This window comes from Mustela nigripes, chromosome 2, assembly GCF_022355385.1.
Source record: "Mustela nigripes isolate SB6536 chromosome 2, MUSNIG.SB6536, whole genome shotgun sequence".
In the NCBI taxonomy this organism is placed as follows: Eukaryota; Metazoa; Chordata; class Mammalia; order Carnivora; family Mustelidae; genus Mustela; species Mustela nigripes.
The window spans coordinates 55,046,242-55,070,953 of NC_081558.1; the positions used below are offsets into that span (position 1 = coordinate 55,046,242).

The following is a 24,712-nucleotide window of genomic DNA, read 5'->3' on the forward strand; positions in this document are numbered from 1 at the left end:
TTCAGTTCTGCCACCCTGCCATTGTCACTGAGCTCAAATGGACCTTGCATAGGTTGCTTCCCTGTCCTACCCATGGTCCCACCCGCTCTGACCTCCATGTGTTCTTTTACTGCGCACCAGACACTTGTCTCCTCAAATTTACTCTCAAGACTACTGTGAAGTAGGCACCATTATTGTTTTTACAGTTTTACAGAAGTGGACATAGAGGAACAGAATGGTTAAGAAATTGCCCATTTGCTAGTGACTCAGCTAGCAAGTGTCAAAGTTGAGTATGAACCCCTTGTTCCCTATGCTACCCCACCTCTTGCAAGCTCCTGGGGTGTCCATGCAGTGGTCTGGAGGCCACAAGGCTGGGGATCTGACCCAGATGACCACCCATGTCCAGGGCCCTGGGACTTCATGTCTTTATAGTGGTCCTGAGCAAAGAGGACCCTCCCTTCTCTGTCTCCCCCTCTGCTTCTCAGATAGTTTTTACGCCCCTACTACGTGGCTAGCACTTTTACATTTATGCTCTCCTTCAACCCTCCCATAGCCCAGTTACTATTAATGTTCTCATTTTACAGATGGGGAAGCTGAGGTCCTGCAATGGGGAATGACTGGCCTGCAGTAACACAGCTGGAAGAGGAGACACAGTGGTCCCAAAGGAAAGTTTGACAGAGAACCCGGTGCTATGGTGGGAAACCATCACTAGGTGGGGGACCCTGAGGTACAGAAAGTTGCACAGGGGATGCCCCACTGCTCTGTCAGCACTTCAACTCTTCTTGGCCTTGTACCCAGATCCAACCCCCAGCTTCAGAGTGGGGACCAAATCCCACATAACAACTACCTGCTCCCATGCTCCACGACCATGGAATATGCCCAGAAAAGCCACAACCATTTCTAACTCTAACTGGCACCACTAACTCAAAGCTCCTTTCCCTACCCTCAAGGAGGCAACAGTTCTTTCTGGGAAGAGGGGAAGAAGTGGAGAGGTAAGAGAAGGCTTCCAGGGCTATAGGGGGAAAACAAACAAACACAGGGCTTGGAGCCAGCCAGACCTCATTTTGAGTCCAACCCCTTCAATCCCTAGCAGACTGGCCTTGAGCAAGTCACTTAATTTCTGTGTCCTCCACTACACCACAGGGGTGGTGGTACTGACCTTGTACTTGTTGGAAGGAGTAAAGGGGCATGGATTGTGGAAGACAACACACTTTATTCCGAGAGGAAGAGGAAGGGTCAGGAGCCACCAGGGGAAGGATTGAAGAGGAGCCAGGTGGGAAAAGGGCCCCCCTCCCCCACATTCCCACAGCCCTGGGGAGGCAAATTTATGAAGACCCCGAGCAGAGACATAAATGAACTGAAATCAAGGATATGAAAACAAAATGAAAGACATGACCATATATATAAAGCTTGGTAAGGGCCAGGCATTTCTGCTGAATGCTTCCATAGGAGTAGCTGTTAATCAACAGGATAGGCCCACCCCTGCCGTGGAAGGACAGGATGACAAAGAGTGGGAGACAGACACCAGATGAGGTGCCTGAAGGAGGCTAGTCGGAAGGAGGTGATGCTCCTTGGCCTCCACAGCTACTCCTCTGTAGACAAGCCCAGGAGATGGGGTGGGAGAAATGTCAAGCTAATCTCAACCTTCCTAGCCTGTCTTCCTGCAATGGGGGTGTCCCTCTTGGCCTAAATTCGTGGCCCCTAGCCCCTCATGATGTTTGCTGGTTGATGTGGAATAAACAGCCGAGTGATTCTGGATGAGTTCTTCACTTCTCTGTTTCGAGACATACTTGAGCTCCAAGAAGCAGTGTGTGGAAGGACTACAATCAGCCAGCGAGTGGAGGTGAACACAGGCTCCCCTGCACCTGAGCGAGCACATGTGATCACCACCACGTCCCGATGCCCACTGAGAGGTCTGGGCCACCACTTGGTCCCTACATCAGACAGGGACCCACTGTCTGCCTCCAAACAAGTGACAGTTGTCCTCTCAGGCATACCCCATCTAAGCACTGCTGCAGGGTATGGGAAACCAACTCTCATTCCAAAACTGTCTTCAGTTAATGAAGCTCGCATACTTCCCTTAACTTATCCTCATGATTCCCACTTTACAGATAAGGAAACTGAGGCCCACAGGCCTAAGGTCTTTAGAATCCAGGTCTGTCTCGATTCAAATCACACAGCTCTACTTCACTTCAGCCACAAGGGCTCTGGGAAGACCCAAACTGCCTCAGACCCAAGAAGTCAGCAGGAGCAGTCACCCCCGCATCATCAATGCAGGACCCTGTGTCTCCTCATGTGTCTAAACGCTGCAGTCCCAACTGTGCAGTGACTCAGCCTCTGTATCCAACTTGGGGCCAGCTACTTGCAAACAGTTCCCTCCTCACTAAGAAGGGGTCCAGTACAGTGGATCCTTCACCGCCTTTTCTCGGCCTTTACATCTCTGACTTCCCACAACTCACTGACCCCTTGCCCAGGGTGGGGCATCCTACCTTGTGAGTGAGGCTGGGGTCTCTTGGAGCACTGTCCTCCTCCTCCGAGCTTCCCTGCTCTTCATCTGATGACAGGTCCTCTTTGGGGGCAGCCGCCGAGATGGGACAGACCTTATAGGGTTCTGTGTAGGCGCTGGGGTCAGAGCAGAGGAAAGAGAGGGTTAGAGCTCCCTGTCCAGCAAAGGCAAAGTGAATACACCAGGAGCCCTATTAATGTCATAAACCATTAACGAGCATTCTGTGTGCAAAGCTCCATGCCTGCCCTAAATGGGGACCTAGAACTAGATAAGACACAAGCCCAAAAGTCCCTGTGTGCTCCCACTCCAGCCATCTTGGCCTCCCGGTAGTTCCCTGAACATGCCATGCTCTTTGCTGCCTATGTGCCCTTATACATGCTAAGACAGACTTGTCTCCCTGTTAGATATGAATCAGGCTGTGATGCTGGAGGGTACAAATAATTACTGTGAGGACAAGAGATATTCAGTCTGATTGGTCCAAAAGTCTGGACTGGCAGGCAGCAGGATCTGTTCCCAAGGTGGCCATGTTCCTCTGGGCCTGAATGAGGGATGCAGTGATGCAGGACGGTTCAGGATGTGCATTCTGGACCTTGGTCCCTGCCTTGTCATCAGCTAGATCATGGACAAGACACCACTCGGAGTATCAGTTTCACCTAGGTGGATAATGATTTCTATTTTATTTTCTTGCTGGTGCTGTGATGATCAATGCTTACACAGGTGAGATAACAAACTCATATGACTATGACTATGACATAGGCATTGCCTGTATTTATTTTTATTTATTTATTCATTCATTCATTCATTCATTCATTCAATCAATAAATGTTTATTGATTGCCTGCTTTATGCCAGGCACAGAGCTAGGCAGAGGGTAACACAGTGGCAAATAAAGCAGACATGGTCCTTGTTTCAAAAAAGGAACCACGAATATATGACCGTAAATAATGATAAGTGAGGGAGAAGAAAAAAGTGCTTTCATAGGGAATAAAAAGGGGGAACTGTTTGAACAGGTCAGGGAAGGCTGCTCTGAGGCTGTGAGCAGGAGCAGGAACTCTGTGATAGCATGAGCAAACTTCCAGGAGAAGCAGCATAAAACACACCAACCTGGAGCAGAAGAATCCTCCTTTTCTCTGAATTCACAACTATCCCCACAGAAGAGGCTCTAACCCCATTACAATCACCTCCTTGCTCTGCTCCCTGCTCTGGGCCTCTCTCTCCACCAAGCAGAGTGGTTGTCTACAACAGGGATCAGGCCATTTCCCCCTCCTATTTGGAAACCTGCAGTAGCTCTCTCCTGCCATGCATGGGCAATGTGGTTCCAGACAACTTCTCACAAAATTTGGTCTTATTAAAGTCTTCCTATTTTAAAGATCTATTTATTTATTTGAGAGAGAGAGCAAGCAGGAGCAGGAAGAGCAGAGGGAGAGGGAGAATCTCAAGCAGACTCCATGCTAAGCATGGAGCCTGATGTGGGGCTCAATCTCAGGACCCCGAGATCATGACCTGAGCTGAAACCAGGAGTCAGATATTCAACCAACTGTGCCACCCAGACACTCCTGGTCTTATTAAATTCTAATCAAATACTTATTCCTGCCCTCTGGGAATGCCACAATGTGGCACTAGAATAATGGGTGGATGAATGGATGGATGGATGGACAGATGGATGGACAGACTGAAGGAAAGGAGGGAGCATTCACTTGCGGAAATGGCTGGGCCAATGCCAGCCCAGGCCTCATGTAGGCAAGGACACTGTTCTTTTTTTTTTTTTTTTTTTAAGGACACTGTTCTTACCTTTGGCCCTGGGCTAGGCAGGGAGAAGCATGGCCAGGGTAGGAGACATCAGGACCAGAAAAACTGAGCCTTAGCCTAACCTTGGAGCTCTTTTTCAACTACTGCAGCAGCCAGAACCAAGGATACCTATCTCCAGAATACCTGGAACCCAAGAAGCAAGGAGCTGAGTCAAGAGCAGGACAGGCATCCCCTGGTCCACACTGGGGCCATGAGGTCAGGCATATCAGGGACAAGGTGGCCTATTTTTGCCTGGGCTTCTGTGGACAAAATGTGTGTGTGGTAGCAACTATAGTTCTGCTTTTGTGTGCAGATATACAAACTAAATGCTGACCCGGGGTGAGCCATAATTCACTCTACCATCTAACCGGCTACCCTTCTGACCAGACCTCTTTCTTCTTTTTCAGAACTGACTTTGTTGTCCTTTTCTTTCAAACTAGGAAAGCAAACAGTAGATTTTGCAGTAAGCCCCATACCATTGTGTAAAAAGGCATGTAAGCACCTCCCCTCCTAGGACCACCCTATATCTCCTTCTGCCCCTTCACTACACCCCCTGGGGCCACTGGAGGTCAGAGGAACACCACACTTGCTTTAGAGAGCTCAGAACCTCCTTCAGGAAAGTGACTGATTGCATGGACCAGTCTTCGGGAGGAGCCGTAGTTCCCTTCCCTGTAGAGCTTCCTCCATCAGTTTGCACTGTGTGTGTCCTCAGATAGTGAGTGGAGCCCTTCTCTCCTGCAAGAGGGATGGCCACATTAGGCCCCAGCAGGAGCTCATTATGCTCTGTGGAGGATAGCCAGTAGTAGTGAGGGATGGAGCAGTTAACTGTGCCCTTGGATGGTTCTCCCTCTATATCAAGGGAAAGAAGATAGATGCCAGGCCTTTCTAAAGTGCCCTGTGAAGGAGCATAGGATTCCCAGCCAAGCATCCCACAAGTGAAGGTATCAGCATCATCCCAGACAGCAAGCTGGAAATCTCAGCATTATCACCTCTCCCAATGTGTGGAGCTGGGTCTCAGGTTGCCAGGCAAAAGGTGGTTTTGTTTTTATTGTCTGTGCTATTATTTTATTTTCTGTTAGAGATGTGGTAATGTGCAATCTCAGCCACTACTCGAACACAATACCTCTTCCCAATTTACCTTGAAGTCTTCTCTGACTCCACTGGTATCTCTGTCATAGCTCTGCGGCCCAAGCCATCTCTTGCCTGGACATCTGTGACCATTGCTTTCCTGGTCTCTCCCATTCCCCCCTGGCTGGCCTCCAATCTTTTCCCACCCAGCAGCCAGAGAGAACCTCCTCAAACCCAACCTGATTGGGTCACCCTCTCGCTTGAATTGTTCAGGGATATTCTGGTGCCATTGGGATTCAGCCCCAACACCGCGGGCTGCCATAGGCTCTGCTCAACTTGGGATGTAAAACAGTGGGTGTCCTTGGACTTGATGTTGCCATGAAGTCTCCCCAGCATTGGATACAACCTCAGGCCAAGCAGAGGATTGGATTCCACAAAACAGAGCCATGGGTGACACTGGGGAGAGAGTCATGGAAGCCAAACCCTTAGAGAGGGGGAAGGGCTGGCTCAAGGTCATGTGGCAAATCTAGGCCAACACACATTGCCTCCGAGGATGCCTCTTCCTATGCTTGATCCCATTTTGGATATGTGAAAACAGAGGCCAACTGTGCCACCCGGACATTCCTTGGTCTCTAAGACCAATGTGTGGAACTGTGTCTCAGTTTGCTAGGCAAAAGGTGGCTTGGTTTTTATTGTCTATGCTATTATTTTATTTTCTTTTTGAGAGGTGGTAATGTGCAGAGATTAGAGCTCACACTCTCGAGTCAGACTGCCTGCATTCAAATTCTGTCTCAGCCCAGTACTGGCCATGTTTAACTTCACCAAGCCTCAGGGGTGCCTAATTTACTGAGGTGTTGGGAGGATTCAATGAGTTACATAATGTGAAACACTTAGAGCCATGCCTAACGCATAACTCACTAACTGGGAGCTCTCAGCTTAGCTCTAGCTGCATATAGCTGTTCTACTATTTACTTACTATTGTCTTTAAGTCAACCCATTTTTAACATGTGCTAACACTATAACCTCATCCCAAGTGATAACACCCATGAAGTCACAGTGTGTGACTTCACATAATTATTAATCTATAACAGTTTGACTAACATTATGTTAGAGACCCACAGACCTCACAGACACAAACACAGTTAACTCTGAACCACCGACCATCCATCCTCAACCAAGCTCAGCCATAGACAGGAACTGGCTCATGATCTTTCATTCTACTTCTCCCTGACTTCAGTTTTCAAGAAAGATGTAGAATAGAAGTCAGAAGACAAAGGTTTGGGTGTTATGATTATATTTTGATGCATTTATTTCAGTGTCCTATTTAGGGATTGTGAACACAACAAATGGAGAAAAACTGCCATTAAAAATATGCTTTCACAGTATAAAAGAGCAAGTATAATCCAACGCCTTTGCAGATTCAATGGAAGTTGTAGCGACAGACCTGATTTTGTATAGAAGTCATTCATTTAATAAGCAAAGAAAATATTCTAAGACCACAAGTGTCAACATAGCTGCTCCTACCAAGCCTTCATATTTGCTACCAGGCTGATCTTCAAAGACAGGGAAGAAAACAACTCTGAGAAATGTTTTTGACAACTTCATGCTCCAACAGGCTCTAGTAGAACTTGTGTCCTGTGTAACCACTTCTTCCCTTGGGGAGTCAGACCCAGAACCATGACATATCCCATCCATCTCACCAGTCTGTCAACATGAATCTCCCAGATGGGTCCTTTGCAAAGGCTTCGGTGCTCTGTATTTTTAGCCATGGTTCCTGTCTGTTTTGTTTCTCAGTCATTCAAAAAAAAAAAAAATGCCTACTAGGAATCCTTTGTGTTTTAGATTCTGCACTACAGATGCTGGTAGGCCATGGCCTACAAATTACGGATAATGCCCATTGGAATCACAACTCAGATGCTGTCTCCAGATAGCCTATTTGATCATAACAATATATTACATATGAAAAAGCCTTCTAACCCACCCACTTACCCATCTACATATTCTTTCATCCACCCACCCATTCATCTCTCCAACCACCTATCTACTCAGTCATCCATCCACCTGCCCACCCTCCCACCTTTCTATCCGTCACGTACTTATTCAACAAACAGGGATTAGCATGTACTTCAAGGAGCACAAAAATGGAGAAGTTAAAGATGACTAAAGTACTCTCTCTGATTCATAGAAAGTACAGTGTAGTAGGGTAGTCATCTTGTCTCCAAGAAAGTACCGTGCAAAGTACTGGTTAAGAGGGTGGGCTCAGAAGTCAGGCTGAATTGGTTTGAATCCCAACTCTATCCCTTCAAGCAAGTTACTTAACCTTCCCATGTCTTCATTTTTTTGTGTGTTTGTTTTTAAATCTGTAAATCAAGGGCAATGACACATGCCAGGAAAAATCAGCAAAAGGCTTAGGCAGTTAGGACTGTAAGTTTAGAGACCAAGTGGCCTGGAAATCTGGCATCAGGTCAGAGGAGATTCACTGTGTGACTTTAGGCAAGTCACCCAATTTCTGTTTCCCATCTGTAAAGTGGGGATGACTATGTAGAGTCACTGAGGGATTAAATGAGAACATAATGGGGAAAGTGGTCACTGGCTGGCACGCAGTAGGTCCTTTCTGGCCAGCCCACAAAAGGGCCAAGTTCTAAACCCCTAGACTAGTCTCCACAGAGCTGTATCCTCCCTCTGAGTTGATCTGTGTTTTAAAAGGAACATAAATTAGAGCTGCCCAGAGCTCATTACCTTAAATGACCCTCCAAATGAGCACAGTCCTCTCCAGCAGCCTAGAGTCGTAAAAGGACATGTGCATCCACGTGGGGGGACGAATAGTTTGTAACCTGGCCCAGGGCTGTCCAGCTCTGCCCATTAAATCCCGTCCTAGTGACACTCACTGGGAGCCATAACCCTAAGCATTGCCAAAATGGCTTAACAACTCATAAAAAAGGAACGTTTGCCTCACCGAGAATCTGTCGGCGGGCACTCTGGCCCCAGACTCCATCCTTGCTGGTACAATGATATTGTGAGAAGGAGGCCAGACTGCAGATGTAACATCCTTTGGCTCCTCTGACATAGGCTGAGACTTTTCTGAAGTTTGCCAGCTCAGCGAGGAGGGGCAGGGGGCTTCAGGACTGCTCTCTGGGAGCTGGAAAGTTGGAGATGGAGACAAGATGACTACCCTAATTAGCAGAACAGCTGGAAGAGCTTAGAAGTGGACAGAGGGAAGGGCTGGCTGCACAAGCAGGGATTTCCAAACCCTCAGACATTCAGTCCTGCCCCCTGCCTACGTCCCCCCACTCCCTCACCCCCAGGCACCTTCCCAGTTCACTTAATCCCTCCAGACCTTCCCCAGGTTGCACCTTCTGCTCTGAGACTTCCTTGTCACTCAGAATTGACCTCTCTCATGTTCCCCTTGCTCAAGGGACATTAAGACTTTCACAGATACAGCCATCATCTGCACTGTAACTGGGAACCTTCCATCTAATACAGTGGAAATTGCTTAAGATGCGGGTCAGAGACCCGGCAGTCCTGGATTCACCACTAACCCAATGCACTATGCGGACTACAGGACTGTCAAGGTGGGCCTCAGTTTCCACACCTGTAAAATGCAGGTGGAGAACAAGACCCCCAGGTATGTGAAACCATGTCCTGAAACCAGATAGCATGCTTCCCGCAGCCTAAAAGCAGCTGCCTGTCTGTCTCCACACCACTGGAGTGAATCTCTGCTTTGTTCCCTCTTGGAGGGAATGCATCCTGCACCCAGGGTCAGCCAAGGGATAGCGCTTGTAATGGTTCCCAGAAACATGATTGAAGGAGAGGCTTTTTTAAAAATTTAATTTCCATTTTTTGCTAAGTAAAAACAGAAGTACGTCCTTCCTCTCCATCCTATGACATCTCCACCCCTCTTCTTGAAATACAGCATCAGTGGTTTTGTAAGAATTTGTTTTCTTGTAACAATAGCTCTATTGAGATATAATTCACATATTCTAAAATTTTGTCCTTTTAAAATGTACAATTCAGTGCTTTTTAGTGTATCCACAGAATTGTGCAACCATCATCACTACTTAATTTTAGAACATTTTCATCGACCCCCAAAGAAACCCCATACCATTCAGGAGTCAATCACTAGGACTGGTCCCCAGCTCTAGGCAACCACTAATTAACTATGTGTCTCTATGGATTTGCCTTATTCGGGACATTCATAGAAATGGAATCCTACAATCCTTTTGTGTGTGGCTGCTTTAACTTTGCACAGTGTTTTCAAGGTTTATCCATGGTATAGCATGTATCAGCTCCTCATTCTATTTTATGGCTGAGTAATTTTGCCCTATAGGTCTATACCGCACTTTGTTTTTCCATTCATCTGTGGATAGACATTTCGAAGGCTTCCACTTTTTGGCTGTTTGAAGAGTATTTCTATGAACACTCATGTGAAAGTTTTTTTTATGTGGACACATGTTTTCATTTCTCTTGAGTCTATATATAGGGGTTGAGGTCATATGGTAACTCTATGTTTAAGATCTTGAGGAACTGCCAGACTGTTTTTTGGCCGAGCCATTTGATAATCCCACTGGCAATGTTGAGGGTTTCAATTTTTCACTATCCTCATCAATACCTGTTATTGTCTATCGTTTTAATTTAAGCCTTCCCAGTGGATTTGAAGTGGTTTTATAGGGATTTTCAAGGAATTCTGTTCTCCTTGATTCCAGTTCAGCCTCCTTTTGCTCCAAACAAACATCTTTCTCTTCTAGCCAACGGGAAACACAACTGTAACTATGAAGGCTTTCTTTTCAGTGAATTCAAAAAGTTCAGAGGTCCGGGGCAGGGGGGAAATACTTCCAATACTTTTGGAAGATCTTCAGAAGTCTCATAAAATGATAGACTAATATAAAGAGGTAACATACTAAAAAAAAATCATCAGTCAGAGTCCCAAACTCATGAGAGGGATCATCTCTCAGGTTCCGGCTTTGGGAAGCAGTCACTACCCTCCTCCAACTTGGGGAGGTGCAAACAGCACAGGAAGAGTCCTGCATTTCTGGCCCTTCACAGCAGCCCCACTGCTAGCACAGGGGCCTGGCTCTGCCACTGACCCCTTAGCATTGCAGCCATCTCTGGCACCCCAGCAAAGGATAATGTTAAAGGACACATTTCACCTCTTGAGGGCAGGTGGCAGTTCTGTCACTTGTCAGCCCAATGACCCTAGGCCAGTTGCTTAACTTTCCCAGCTTTCTCCTGTGTAAAAGGGAGATGGTAATAGTACTTACCCTCCCAGGGTCTAGAAGATGATGTCTGTGAGTGAGGCGGGTAAATTGCTCAGCACAGTGCCCAACAGTTTTATCTGCTACAATCATCTGAACTAAACGCCAGGCTGAATTCATCAGGAGGAGTCCCTCAAGGTCATACAGATCCAGGTTCTAGTCCTACCTCTGTGACCAGCTTGCTGTGTGACACTGGGTGGGCCCTTTCCTCTTCCTGGACATCAGCTTCCTCATCCCCATATTTCCTCAAAATAAGGGAGTTAGAGGACCTTGGAAGGCCGTTCCCACGGTGATGCTCTGTGCCTTTATGTCCACAGGGGTCCGCCACAAAGCTGAGGAAGTTTGTCCTGGTGATTCCTGCACACGTCTGCCTTCCTCAGCCCTTATATGCAGCTAAACCGCTGACCCACTGGCCCATGGACACCTCTGTGCCCTCCCATCTCTGAGCCTCTTCCTGCCCACCCCCTCCTCCACTTGCCTCTGACCCCCTCCCCCGCAAAGTCTACACACACACTAGTTCTTTCAGGAAGACTTCTCTTTCTCTCCTGCTGGAAGGGGCTCCCATCACAGCTCACATTTTGTGCCTATAGTTATTTATGTGCCTGTATTAGCTCCCCTATCAGCCACAGTTCTTTCAGGGAGGGGAATCACCTGCTTGTGATGCAGTCTGCATCTTCCATGAATAGCACATAGTAAGTGCACAACAAACATGTGTTGAACCACTTGTCCTACCCCAGCTAATTTACCTGACTTGCCGTCAGCCTGTCAGTGACAGCCTCCCTGTTCTTCCCTATGCGGCAGGTGCACCACACCTTTGGTGGAAGTGGTACCAGCAGGTGTTGCCAGCACTGAGGATGCTGTGGCTAGCCAAGTCTTAACAGATATACGGGCTTTCTTTTACTACTCAGGCCATCATTTCATATACTTCAAAAATGGCTGTGGGTAGGGGTTGGGAGAAGCACTCTGTGGGGTGGCTATCATTCAGCCAAAGGTTCAGTGGGTGCTGAAATACTGGTGGCTGGGATTGCCTCAGTTTCCTCATCTGTAAGATGGGCTCCATAGCTGTCGGTCCAAAGCACCCAGTCCAGAGCAGGAGGAAACTTGGACATGTTGTTCTCCTACCATCTCTGCTCTGGGATTCAGAGTAAGGGAGACCACAGGAGAGGCGGAAGGGAGGGGAACCACTGCTGCCACCTCAGGCAGCTGGAGAGGATGCGGTGGCTGGAGATTCATGGAGAACACTATAATTCTATAACCACAGACCACATCTGAAGCTGCCAAGAGCTAGGAGAGGGGTCACTTGTGGTTTCTTTGTGTGGTGATTTGAAAAACAATCCTCTTTTCCCACCCCTCCCTTCCACAAGGACGGAGCTAGCCAATAATACTGGGGCAGCTGCGATGGTAGCGGAAAGAGCCAGTGATTTGGTGCTCACTATGTGCCGGGGACTGCAAATTCTTCCCCACCACTGTATCCTGTAAGTTATTACCATGCCATTTTACAGATGGAGAAGCAAGCACAGACAGAATTGCAAAGCTGGGATCTGAACACAGGGAATCTGGTTCAGAGCCTGTCCTTCGAACTACTCACCTATCCCACATCTACACTGCAGTAGCGGCAGCTACGTGTTACTGAGCAGTGTGCCCGGCACACCTCATGCATTACCCTGTGGATCCTGTCAACCACTTAGCTCAGCAGGCACTGTTACCATCCTCATCTGAAGAAACTGAGGCTCTGTGAGGGTGACTTCCCCAAGGTCCACTCTGTTCTTCTTCCACCAACCCAGACAGAGCCACCAGTGAGCCCCAGCTGGACCCACTCATTAGACATGTTAATTCTTCTGGTTCACTGTTGCCCTCTTTGTGCTGGGGAGACAGGCATGAGAATGTTTGAGAAGGGCCAGGACGCACAGGAGTATCCGCAGTGCAACAATACAAGGAGGACAGAGGGCGAGGGCCTTTCTGACACACATAAACACAGAGTCACATGTAGCCAGAGTGGGACATCTGGATGGGGGACACAGAAGGAATCAATCACACAAATCCAGACAGAAACAAACACACTAAGGCTTAGACCCAGCAGGGAAGAGGACACAGGCAAGGAAAACACCCCAGGACCCAGACACATACACACACACACACGAGTCTTGTCATGTCTTGTCACATGACGCATCTTTTAGCCTTGCTGAACTATATCTGCCTCTTTTGCCCCAAATAGGGAAGAAGCAGAGAAATGCCACTTTTAGCCAAAGGCCTTTAAGATCCTATAAATCTGCCTTGCTTCTCTAGGCCAGGGACCGCCTTTTAAGAACAGATGCCTGGGAAATGTCTGCTGACCTGACTCCCTCGTGGTCAGGCCTAGGGTCAGTGGCTGATGGGTTCTCCTCTCTAGACCCAGGTCCAACCTCAACTCCTATTCCAGGAAGCCTTCCCTGGCCACTGAGACAGGTCTACTGGGAAGCTAATGAGGCTTACGCTTCAGGCTCCGTACCTGCATGGGTCCCTTTCAAGGCTCTGTAGATTATTATTCTTTACTGTACATTCTTTTTCTTAAAGAGAACCCACAGAGTGCATAAACTTCACAGCCTGCCCCTGCCTGGTCATACCTGCTTACAGAAGAAGCCCTACTCCCCTTGACATGGCCCTGTACCCACAGATAGCCCTCATCTGGCTATGGCCTTAGGTTTTCACATGTTTTTTCTCCCTCCCCAGACTGTAAGCTCCTTCCTGCCAGCTAAGAGCACTGAATTCTGCATAGAACACCTGCTGGCTTTTGTTGGCTCTTGGGGATGGGGAGAGCACCTCCAGCCAGGCTCCTGGCATCCCTAAACAGGTGTGGATTTGGAGCACTCCAAAACAGAGTGCCCTACCCAGTACAGGCACACCAGTGCACAGAGGACGGAACACCCAGTACATGCACTGACTCACCGACACAATCCACATTTGTTGAAGGTCTGCCCCATGCCTGGCACTGGGGACACAGAGGTAAAAGAGAGCCTTCTTATCTGCCCCTCAGGCACTCACGGCCTGTTGGGAAAGCAGACAGGACAGATCAATAGGATACAAGGTGGTGAGGGCTATGAGGAAGCAACTCAGACAAAGGACCCCTAAACCTGTGCGTGTGTGGTGAGGAGAGGGCCACAGGAGGGCTCCAGCCCAGGGGGAGACCTGAGCTGAGTGTGAAGGTTGAGCAGAAGACAAAGAAAAGAGAGTGGTAGGGAAGAACACTCCAGGGAAGTTTAAGCAAAGGGAGAAATGTGCAGGGAACCAGAATCACCCACTACTTGGTAGGGAGAGCTGGGAGAAAAGGCTGGCAAGGCAGCAGAGCTCTCAAATGCAGGGCTAAGGCACCTGAACTGTGTGTCCCAGGGGTCATGAGGAACCAGCGAAAGATTTTAGCCGGGGGTGGGGGGTGGAGGGGGTGGAGGACCTGCCTAGTTTTGCTCCCTGGAGAGTTCGCCCTGGCCATGTGTGAACAGCAGTGGGAGACATGCAGGAGGGGAGGCTGAGAGACCAGAGACGGCTAGCCAGAGGCCTGGGTGGGGGGTGGTGAGGCTTGGGCTCAGGCAAGCCTGTGGGACACAATGTACTGGTTTCCTCATTTCACTGATGAGAAGACTGAGGCCCCAAGGTACCAGGAGATTGGCTCATGGAGACACAGTTAGCAAGTGGCAGTTCCAAGATCAAATTCAGGTCTTCTATCCCTAAATATAATCCTTGTTTCTTAAAGTGTGAAATCAGGTATGTGAAAGCCACACAGTGCCTGCCATCTACACGGATTCAATGGATGTTAGTTCCCTTTCCAATTCTTATTCAGGCTTAAAAAAATAGCCTGTACTCCTAATATAATCAATACAAGGAATATTTTTACAAAATTTCAGTTTATACACACTTCTTCAGCAACACTTCTGTGGCATAAGTGAAGCCAATCTGTACTCCCTTGGTTATAGGGCCGAAGGGGGCTGGCCTGTTCTTTCACCATCCTGCTTCTCACAGCTGGGCTGTGAGCTTGCTATACACATGTTATGACTGCAGCAAGTGCCCATATAACAGGTGGGGAAATTGAGGTCCAGGGCGGGAAGGACTAAAGGCAGATCTCCTGTTACCCAGCTTAATGCTCTTTCCACTGCTCCTAGCAGCCTCCCCCAGGAGGAAGGGGTCAACAGCCTGGGCATTTTGGAGGCAGGCAGGGCGTGGCAGTTTTGGAGGGAAGAGGCCAGGGGAGGGGCGGGGCTGCCTGGGAAATGGGACCTTTCCCTTCAAAAACAACAAGAAGTCCCGTCCTTGGGGTGGGAAGAGGGGCACCCGCCCTCAGCCCTCCCACCAGCGCCCAGACACATCTTCTGGGCTCCCAGAGGCTGGCTGCCCCTCCTCCACCCACCTCTCAGGCCTTGTCCTGCATTTCCTGTAAATACCGACACTTCCTCCCCTGGGAGGGCCTGGCAGTGATGGAGCCACACCCTGCTGGCTTGCCACACAATGGCTGGGCCACTCCACACCCCAGGCCATCCCTGGGACTCAGAGAAATGCCACCCTTTGCTAGAGCTGGCTAATCCAATGCTGCCATGACAAAGGTGGGCAAAGTAAGATTTGGGCAGGGGGAGAAGTTTGGCCTGGGCTGCACAGCCAGTCTGCAGCAAAATGCACGGTCACGTCTCACTCATCTCTCTACTCCAACACCATCTACACTTGCCTACCACAGGTTGAGTCCTGGCAGTGAAAATGCTGGTTAGGAGCAGACTCTGGAGCCAGCCCTATCTGGGTTTCCAAAACCTGTTCTCTGCTACTTACCAGCTATGTGACCTTGGGCAAGTTTTCTGTGCCTCACTGTCCTCATGTATAAAATGGGGAAAACAATAATACCAATCTCAGTTATTTTGTGAGGATTTAGTGAGTTCACATATGTAGAAAGCACCTAGGTCAGTGCCTGGAACAAAGCTCTATATTATCATTGCAGCCTTTAAGGCCACAGTCCACCAGGGATGCATGTGGGGGTTGGATTTCCAAACTCAAAACAGTCCAGGGCTAGAAGGGTTGTTTGGGGCATCAGGAGACCTCTGTTTTGCCAGTGATTCACCCTGTGAACTTTAGCAAAACCACTTCCTTTCTCTGTGCCTTGGTGTCTTCAGCTATTAAACAGTGATCAAAATCCCTGCTCTGGACCTCATGGGTTGCTGGGGCATCAAACGAGACAACAGGCAGAAAAGCAAATTGATGTGTTAGGTGTTTAAGGTCGAAGCTGGCATTTCCAAACAAATCATCAAAAAACCTAGTCTTCAACAATAAACTCGTAAAGTCTTTCTTGGTACAGTATCAGGGCACTGAGGGCCCCCTGTGCCCTGGTCCCTGAGCAAGCATCTACCTATAATCTCTCATTTACTCCTGGAGACTAGTCCATGAGCCAGGTGGTAGCAGCCCATGTCATGGCTTACGAAACAGGCTGTGAGGTGCTGGCATCAGGACTGGAACAGATTTCTCTGACTCCAAAGAGACTATGTATGCTGCCTTTAGGAGAGTGGTTCTTTCAATATAAGGCTCCAAGAGTGGGCCATGTAGGACTTCCTTACCTCTGCACTAAGATCTGCACTGAACTCTATCGCATATATACACCCCTGCATACTCCACCTCAGGGGATTCTCCCCACAAAACCGTAATGGCAGGTACCAGCACCTTAAACAAAGAGGAGGAAGTGAGGCCTAGGTGAAGCAGCCTGCCCAGGGTCCCACATTAGGAGGGTAGAAATGGAAGGCCAGGACCTAGGTATCCGGTTCCATGCCTAGAACTCTCCCTTGTAGGACGACACTTCTTTGTTCCCTGCATGGACCTCAGAGGATGCTGAATGGTGGTTCCTGATTCCAGACCAGCGTGGGGGCATGTCAGGACCCAGGGTGCCGTGTGAGCACTTTTTGGGGCCAATGGCTGGGTGTCTGGAAGTATTTAGGAGTTGTGAGGCAAAGCCTGCTTTCTTTTTCTTTCTTTCTTTCTTTCTTTTGGCCAGTAACTGCTTTGAAATATGGGTTCTGAGGGCTGGGCTATAGTGCCAGCTGGCACAGCCTTCTTTCCACACGCCCAGGACAGAGACTACAACAACGGAAGGCTGGAAAACTGCACATCGTGTAGGCTATTCTGTGAACATTTCCAATTCCATTTCTGAAAGAAAGGCTGGAAAAGAGGCAATGAACTGGAAAAAAGAACTCTTGAGGACAGTGTGGCACCTTCCTCCTCAACCCCATCCTCACAAATCCTATCCTTCAGCTCCCCGACCCCTGCCCCGCCAGGGAGGAACCCACGAGCTCCTAACCTGGTTGGAATATCTTCCTCCACATGAACATCAGACTGTGCACCCAAGTTCAATTTAAATGAGTTTGTTCACAGTTAGTGATTCAGGAGAAAGGTCTTAATGGAAAGCAAGCTGGAAGGAAGGATCATTAACTAGGTAAGTGTTTCTTAAGAGCAACTCAATTTTACAGAAATAAACCACAAAGCTGGCTGGGTTGATCTCTCACCCAGCCCCAAATCTGGCCTCCAAGCAGCCCAGCTCCTCTTTCTTTCAGCCTTCCCCTCCACCTACTGGGCCACTTGACCCCCAACTTCAATCTTAGCCCTCTCCACATTCTGGGATCCATTCTGCCACTAGTCAGAGGGGACAGGGGAACTTTGCTCAGTTCCGCAGGATCTGAACATAAAGTGTATTAAGGCAGTCCTCAAACTGTAAAGTCTACAATACAAGGCATGCTGGGGTGCTCACAGCTCCAGAGCCCAAACTGTAAAGTCTACAAGACAAGGCATGCTGGGGTGCTCACAGCTCCAGAGCCCACCCAGACTATGCTGTTTCTGATACAAAGTCACCTTGTAACACTGGTCTACGTCTGGGTCCCTATCTTGATAAATTCTCTCACAACCACCTACATTAATCCTACCTGCATTACCTGCCCCCTGACTTCCTGGTTCAGGGAAACTTCTCAAACCTCCCAGGAAGAAAAACTAACAGATAAAACTACAACAATGTCATAGCTTTGCATGAGGAGATGAGAACCCCATCCCTAGAGGTATTCAAACTCTGGCTTGTTGAGAATTGAAAGGTCCAGTGAGGGGTAGGGTGTTACCATCTCAAAAGTCCTTTCCCAACCCAAACCGACTACCCTAATTAGTTCTAATTCAAACTTCCCAGAGTAAAATAAGTTGAGTTAATAAGGCCAGAAAGTTGAGGATGACTTCAGAGTACAGCTGGGTGAAACCTTCCCTGCAGTTCACTTCAATCCATGCAATACAGCAAGAGAACTGCCCCACTTCAGGACTCAGACAAAGAAAATCACCCAGGGTGGGGTGGCACCAGGAGGATTCTGTTGACATGGGTTACAGAAAAGGAAAAAACCAAGACCAACCAGCCAACAAAACAAATAAAATCTAGAAGCTCTAGGTATTTTCTGAGTTAGCTAAAGCAGAATTTCTGAAAACTCTCAAAATTCCAGGAGGCACAGAAGTTAGAACTGGAGATGAGGAAGACAGCTCTCTGAAACCTAGGGTAGTGACTTCCCCAAGCACCTTAGAAGATAATGAGACACTAGTCAAAGGCTACTGCAACTGACCAGACAAGCAGTATTTAGTTAAGAGGAGAGATAAGGAAAAGACTTTCCAGGAAGGAAAAGCAGCATGATCAAAGCCATGAAGACAGGTATGTGAGTGGACTATTTTAGGTTTTTTAAAAAATTATTTTTCTTTTATTCAAGCATGACATGATGCCAGCTCTTTATATGCATTGCCTAATGTCGTATGCATTGCCCAAGAAGCCTATGAGACAGGAATTATTAGCCCCATTTTACAATGAGAAAACTGAGGCACAGAGATATGACACAACTGAAGCCCAAATGACATAGCTGTTAAACTATGTAAGCCAGGGTTTTTTGTTTTTTGTTTTTAAGATTTTATTTATTTATTTGTAAGTGGGAGGCACAAGTTGGGGAGGGCACAAGCAGGGGGAGCAACAGGCAGAGGGAGAAGCAGACTCCCCACTGAGCAAGGAGCCTGATGTGAGACTTGATCGCAGGACCCTAGGATCATGACCTGAGCCAAAGGCAGACGCCACCCGGGACCCTGTAGTCAGGGTTTTATTTATTTATTTTTAAAGATTTTATTTATTTATTTGACAGAGGGAAATCACAAGTAGATGGAGAGGCAGGCAGAGAGACAGAGGGAAGCAGGCTCTCTGCTGAGCAGAGAGCCCGATGCGGGACTCGATCCCAGGACTCTGAGATCATGACCTGAGCCGAAGGCAGCGGCTTAACCCACTGAGCCACCCAGGCGCCCGTAGTCGGGGTTTTAAATCAAGCCTGTGGGATTGAAAAGCAAGATGCTTTGTATCTACCTGTCCAAGCTGGCTGTCCCTAAAGGGACACCTTCCACATTCCTTCCTCTACACAAATACAAGCATGTCTGCAAGTCCTAAGGCTCTCACCACCACCCCCCCACCCCCCACCCCCAGTAGACTTGATCCAGGGGGTGGTAATTTCCCCACACACCTAGTTAGGAAGCCATGCCTACCTTCAGAATGGTTAGGGGAGTGTTCCTCTAAGGATGAACTAGGGGTACCTGGGGGAGTTTGTTACAAATGCAAATTTCTGGGCCACATCCTGGACCCTCTGGATCAGAATCTCTAGTTGAAGAGTCTGGGAACTTGTATTTTTAATGTGTTTTTTTTTTTTTAAGGTAGATATGAGAAATATTTTAACTAAAAGAGTCAAGAGACTGGGGTTCAAATCCCAGCTGCCCTAGCTATACAATTCTGGGCCATCTACTTCTCTTTTCCGAGCCTCCGTTTCTCCATCTGTTGGGTGAGAATTCCTTCCCTCCAACTCTGAGAGTTGCTGTGAGGATCAAAGGAAGTGAGAAAATATCTTTTCTTATTGTGTTTTCATTTTCTTTGGGTAAATACCTAGCAGTGGAATTCCTGAACCACATGGTATTTCTATTTTTACTTTTTTGAGGAATCTCTGTGCTGTTTTCCCCAATGACCACACCAATTCAGTGAAGATATGGAAGCAACCTAAATGTCTATCAAGAGATTAATAGAGGGGTGTGCCTGGGTGGCTCAGTGGGTTGAGCCTTGGCCTTCGGCTCAGGTCATGATCCCAGAGTCCTGGGATTGAGCCCTGCATCGGGCTCTCTGCAGTGGGCCTGCTACCCTTCCTCTCTCTCTACCTGCCTCTCTGCCTACTTGTGATCCCTATCTGTCAAATAAATAACAAATAAATAATAATAAATAAAAATCTTTTAAAAAAGAGATGAATAGATAAAACAGACACAGAGTATTGTGCAGCCATAAAAATGGATGAAATCTTGCCATTTGTGGGCACATGGATGGACCTAAAAGGTATTACATTAAGTCAGACTGAGAAATATAAATACCAAATGATTTTACTCACATGTGGGTGTAAAAAATAAAACAAATGAATAAACAAACAAAAAGCAGAATTAGACCTGTTAATACAGAGAACAACTGATGGTCACCAGAGGGAAGGGGATAAGGGATGGAAAAACAGGGTGAAGGGGACTGAGAGGTACAGGCTTCCAGTTATGGAATGAATAAGTCAAAGCAACAAAAGGCACAGCTCAAAGAAAACAGTCAACAATATTGTGTTAACTTGTACAGTGACAGATGATAGCCGTATGCACTGAGCATAGCATAATACATAGGAACACTGAATCATTATGTGGTATGCCTGAAACTAATGTAACATTGTGTGTCAGCTATACTTAATTTTTAAGTTTTTTTTTTTCTTTTAAAAAAAGGAAGTTAGAGAAGCACAGGTGTAGATCCCAAAAGTTCTAAGCTCCTTGCAACCATGAAATTGGTGCTTTGTTCATGGAAACTACTGTGATGGGGAGTGGCTGGCTGTGACTGCTTCAACAAGGCAAGTGGGATGTAGAGGGGGCGGGGAGGACTCCCCACATCCCCCATCAAGGCAGGGTGAGCTGTATGGCATCCAGATGGTACTCTGCATGCAATCTACCACAACGCCCTGGGGCCGAGGATTATCTGCAACCAGATCTGACTCAGTGTTGCCAAGAGAGCCTCTACAGAGGGAAGGGGGAACCCACATTTCAAGGCTACAAGGAAAAGACTACAGCAGGGAGGACATCTGGCAGAGCACATCAGTCCTACTCTCCAGCCAAGCTAAAAACTCACTTTTAGCGCATGTAGAGAACAATCTCCAAGCTGCAGAGACCCCAAGGGTTCCTAGGCTGTTGAGCATAACGCAATTCAGTTCAGTATTTACAGAGACCCTGCTGTGTGCCAGGTACTGTGCTAAGTTCAGAATGAGGACCCTTCCTTTCATGGAGAGCCAGAGTCTAAAAAGGAAAAAAATAAATCAAGCAAAATGTCAAACGTGAGGAAAAGGAACTCAATTTAGATTCTCTTTTTCTTGAAGAAATATCAAGTATTCAACTCTTCGGATTTTAAAATTAAGAACAAGAAACAGAATACTTCATTGGAGAAATGTAACAAACTCTTAAAAATACAATTCTGTTTTCTATTTTAACAGTGGGAAGGAAGACCACAGGAAGGAAGAACAGCACAGACATGTCACTGAGGTGGTCTGTCTTGGGCATCAACACCACAGACAATGGGACCAGCATTTGACACTCACCGTCCAAGTACCTACCCGTCCGTCTGCCCATCCACCACCCACCCATCTTTATGTCCGCACGCAGGACCGAACATGTAAGATCCTGTGAGACACTGAAGGAGAGGGGCTGAGTGGTGCTTGCTCCCATGGAGTTTGTAGTCTAGTGAGGAGTGACAACACAGCAACACGCACACAGCTACAAAACAGGGAAGGCAGAAGTCCCAGGAGCCACAGAGATAAACTGTGGGGACATTTCAGATGACACCAAAGATACCATTAATTGCTGAGAGATATAACAGAGGCTTCAAGGAGAAAGTGGTACTTAAAAGGGGCCAACCTGTGTCCCCGGGAGGGATCTGAACCTGCAGAGAGCAAGAGAGCAACTGGGCAGAAAACACCACATGGGCAAAGACGTGGCAGTCAGACCGCTCGGGATGTGCAAGAGGACAAGAAGGAACTCCACTTGAGGGATGAAGAGAGAAGCAGAGAGATGCTGGGGTACTGACAAGTGTGCAAGGCTAGAGGTGGGACCTGGGGCCCTGCCAGTAAGAGCCAGTGGGTGGTTGGGCTCGGGGTTGGGCGGGGCAGGGGGAAGCATGGACTTCACAAGCCTCACAGCCAGGTGGGCTTGCTGGGCTGACCTCTGCGACCTGCTACCTGCTCTGGTGATCAGGGAGGAGTCCACTCTCAGAGGTGTTATTTCCAGCCCCCAGGCAGCAGCTGGGTGCCAGAGCTGATTGACGGCAAGGGATGGTTGTGGTATTGTGGTCTGAGGTTGATAGAAAAGCTCCCCTCACACTCCTTGTAGGGAAAAGGGGGGGCGGAGCTGGTTGGGAACACCTCTAGTTGCCTTGAGGACAACTTGGCGTTTTCAACATGGGGACGTGTAGTTCTGTTTCTCTGGGTCCCAGAAAACTGCAGTTGCCCAAGCTGGGATGCCTTTCCAGGAAAAAAGCACACCCAACTTAACTGTCAGGCTGAGCACGGTGCCAAGTAGAAATAATTGTAGCCAAAACGCCCTGATTTTAGCAACTGCGTGAGTCCTCTTTAGGGAAAAGGGGCTGCGGAAAGTCAAGGTCTGGGACCCTGACACACTGTGGGGGCAGGTGTTGGGGTGGGGACTGCATCTAAAGCCCCAGAACAAGCACTCTCAAGTGACTGGGAACTGTAGGAAGCAGGCAGATTTGGAGGGCAGGTACGCCTTAACCATACCAGGAAGGTTGGGACTGCCTGGTGAGGGTGCTTACTTTGCACAGGAGACAGCCTGGGACCCCCCCACCCCACCCTGTGTCCTCTCTAGATCAGGGAGAAAGGACAATTGTCCGTTATATCCATGCCCTCTGGCATCTGACTTTTTCGGTATCTTTTCTGAAATCTTATCCTTAAAAAAAAATCTTCTCTGTAACTAAGCCAATTCATCTCCTTCCTCTCTCCAGTAATCCTTTTTGTGTCTGAGAATCCTGAATTATTCACACCGACCCATCTCTGCTAGTCAGCCCTCTGTAATTTGATATCAGCCAGGGCAGAGCAGTGTTTAACCCAGCATGCTCCGGGCTCTGCAAGTGCACGCACACCCCTGCCCAACAGAGGCAACTGTACACCTGCATACGGCAGTATTTTGCCACTGTGACTCCCGTGGCCTTTGCTTTTATCAGGAACCTCCACTGATTAGTTCTCACTGTCCCTTTGCCATACCATACTTCCCATCTTAACAGGACTCACTGAGCAGGCCCAGGTGAGGGCTGGCACAACTCCTCTGGACAGCCCTTTGGCAACACAGAACTCCCATTCCCCCTGCCACCTCTCCCATGGAAATAAACCCAAACACTGAAAAACCTTTAATTACGTTCACCAGATAATTCTTTACAATACTGAAAGATATTACAAATACCCTAAATACACAATGCAAGAGGATGAGTATGTTAATTTGGGGCACAACCTCTCAAATGGAATATGCAGTCACTTTATACTGCTCTATCTGCAGAGCCTGGCAGACTGCCTCATGATAATTTTTATTAATTTAGTGAGTTATTTAATAATACAAATACAACATGCAGTTAAACAAAGTAAGCAAAAGAAGAGATTTTATGCACAATATGATTACATCCACATTAAACACACCCTAGATACATTTATACAAGACAAGAACAAAATATAACCCAATGCTAGTGGTGATTATGTTAGCATAGTGGGATTGTCTTTTTTTTTATCATAAATGTGTGCGAATGTGTAAATAAGTTACTCACTGCAGTATTTTCAGAGGAGCATAAGACTGGAAACAACCTAGATTCCAACGATAGGTGACTGGATATCGTAATTCCTTGTGGTCATTAAAAAGAGTGGTACAGATCCCTATGACTCGATAGGGAACAATGTCTAAAGTGACAGGAGCAAGGTCCAGAAGAGTATGTTCAATATGCTTCCATTTATATTTAGAAAAAGTCAAGGGTCAGGGGAGGGGTATGTGTGTCTCTGTGTGTGTGTGTATCCCTAGATGTTAGCACACATGTCAAACATCTGGGGAGGGGCTAGAGAACAGAAACTCAGTGGTGTATGATTCGATTTCTTTCCTGCAGATAGCATTTTTTGGAGTTTGTGCTACCTTTTACAAAACTTTTTTTTTTTTAAGATTTTATTTATTTATTTGACAGAAAGAGACACAGCAAGAGAGGGAACACAAGCAGGGGGAGTGGGAGAGGGAGAAGGGGGCTCCCCGCTTAGCAGGGAGCCCGATGTGGGGCTCAATCCCAGGACCTGAGTGGAAGGCAGATGCTTAACAACTGAGCCACCCAGGTGCCCCTACAAAAAAATTTTAAAAATGTTTGTGAACCAAAATGGACTGGTCAAATTTCTCCCTCACTGGACTATCCCAACAGCCTGATTTCCTCCACTGTGGCCAGAATTCTGGCCATTGTAATGACCTCTGTGATCCTGTACCTCTTATTCTCTAAACACTCATCAGTTATTCAAATCAGTGTGGGGTATTCCAAAAGAGGAGAAGGCGCCAGGGCAGTCAAACCTCCTGGACCTCCCCACGTGGGAACAGCAGGGCTCAGACCACAAACACAGTCAGTCACTCTCTGTAGAGGTGATGGGGGGCCAAGGGGCTCGTTCTGTTATGTTTTTCCCCCACAGCTTTAGGAGAGGGGTATGAGGACCCCAGAAAGTCATCTGACTCCATTCTCCATCTTCTCCTTGTTTGAACCTGAATGCCTCCTATAACCAGTTCCATCATTGCATTTTGGGAACAGGTAACTTGTTTCTTTAGCTCCCCAGGTTCACAGATGGAGAGAAATTATGCCCTAGGATGGATGACAGCCAGAGCCTCACCCATGCCTGCTTAGATAATTTAGATGATGAGATTTGGGACTTCTGAGCTGCTGAGATTCCGATAAAACTTGCTGATGCTCTCATGGGATGAAAACTTTGGGGACCTTGGGATACAGTGAATTTTGCATTTGGAATGAATACGAATCTCTGGGTGTCAAAGGGCAA

At 47.7% G+C, this 24,712-nt stretch overlaps 1 protein-coding gene across 2 annotated transcripts in view; it reads right to left on the reverse strand.

Annotated features, from left to right (window-relative positions):
* FGD5 (FYVE, RhoGEF and PH domain containing 5) overlaps positions 1–24,712 on the reverse strand; it is a 123,032-nt gene that overhangs the window by 69,090 nt on the left and 29,230 nt on the right. For both annotated transcript variants that reach the window (XM_059390391.1, XM_059390389.1), the window contains exon 3: positions 2,469–2,601. In XM_059390391.1, the coding sequence (XP_059246374.1) occupies positions 2,469–2,601 (133 nt within the window). The remainder of the gene's footprint in view (positions 1–2,468; positions 2,602–24,712) is intronic.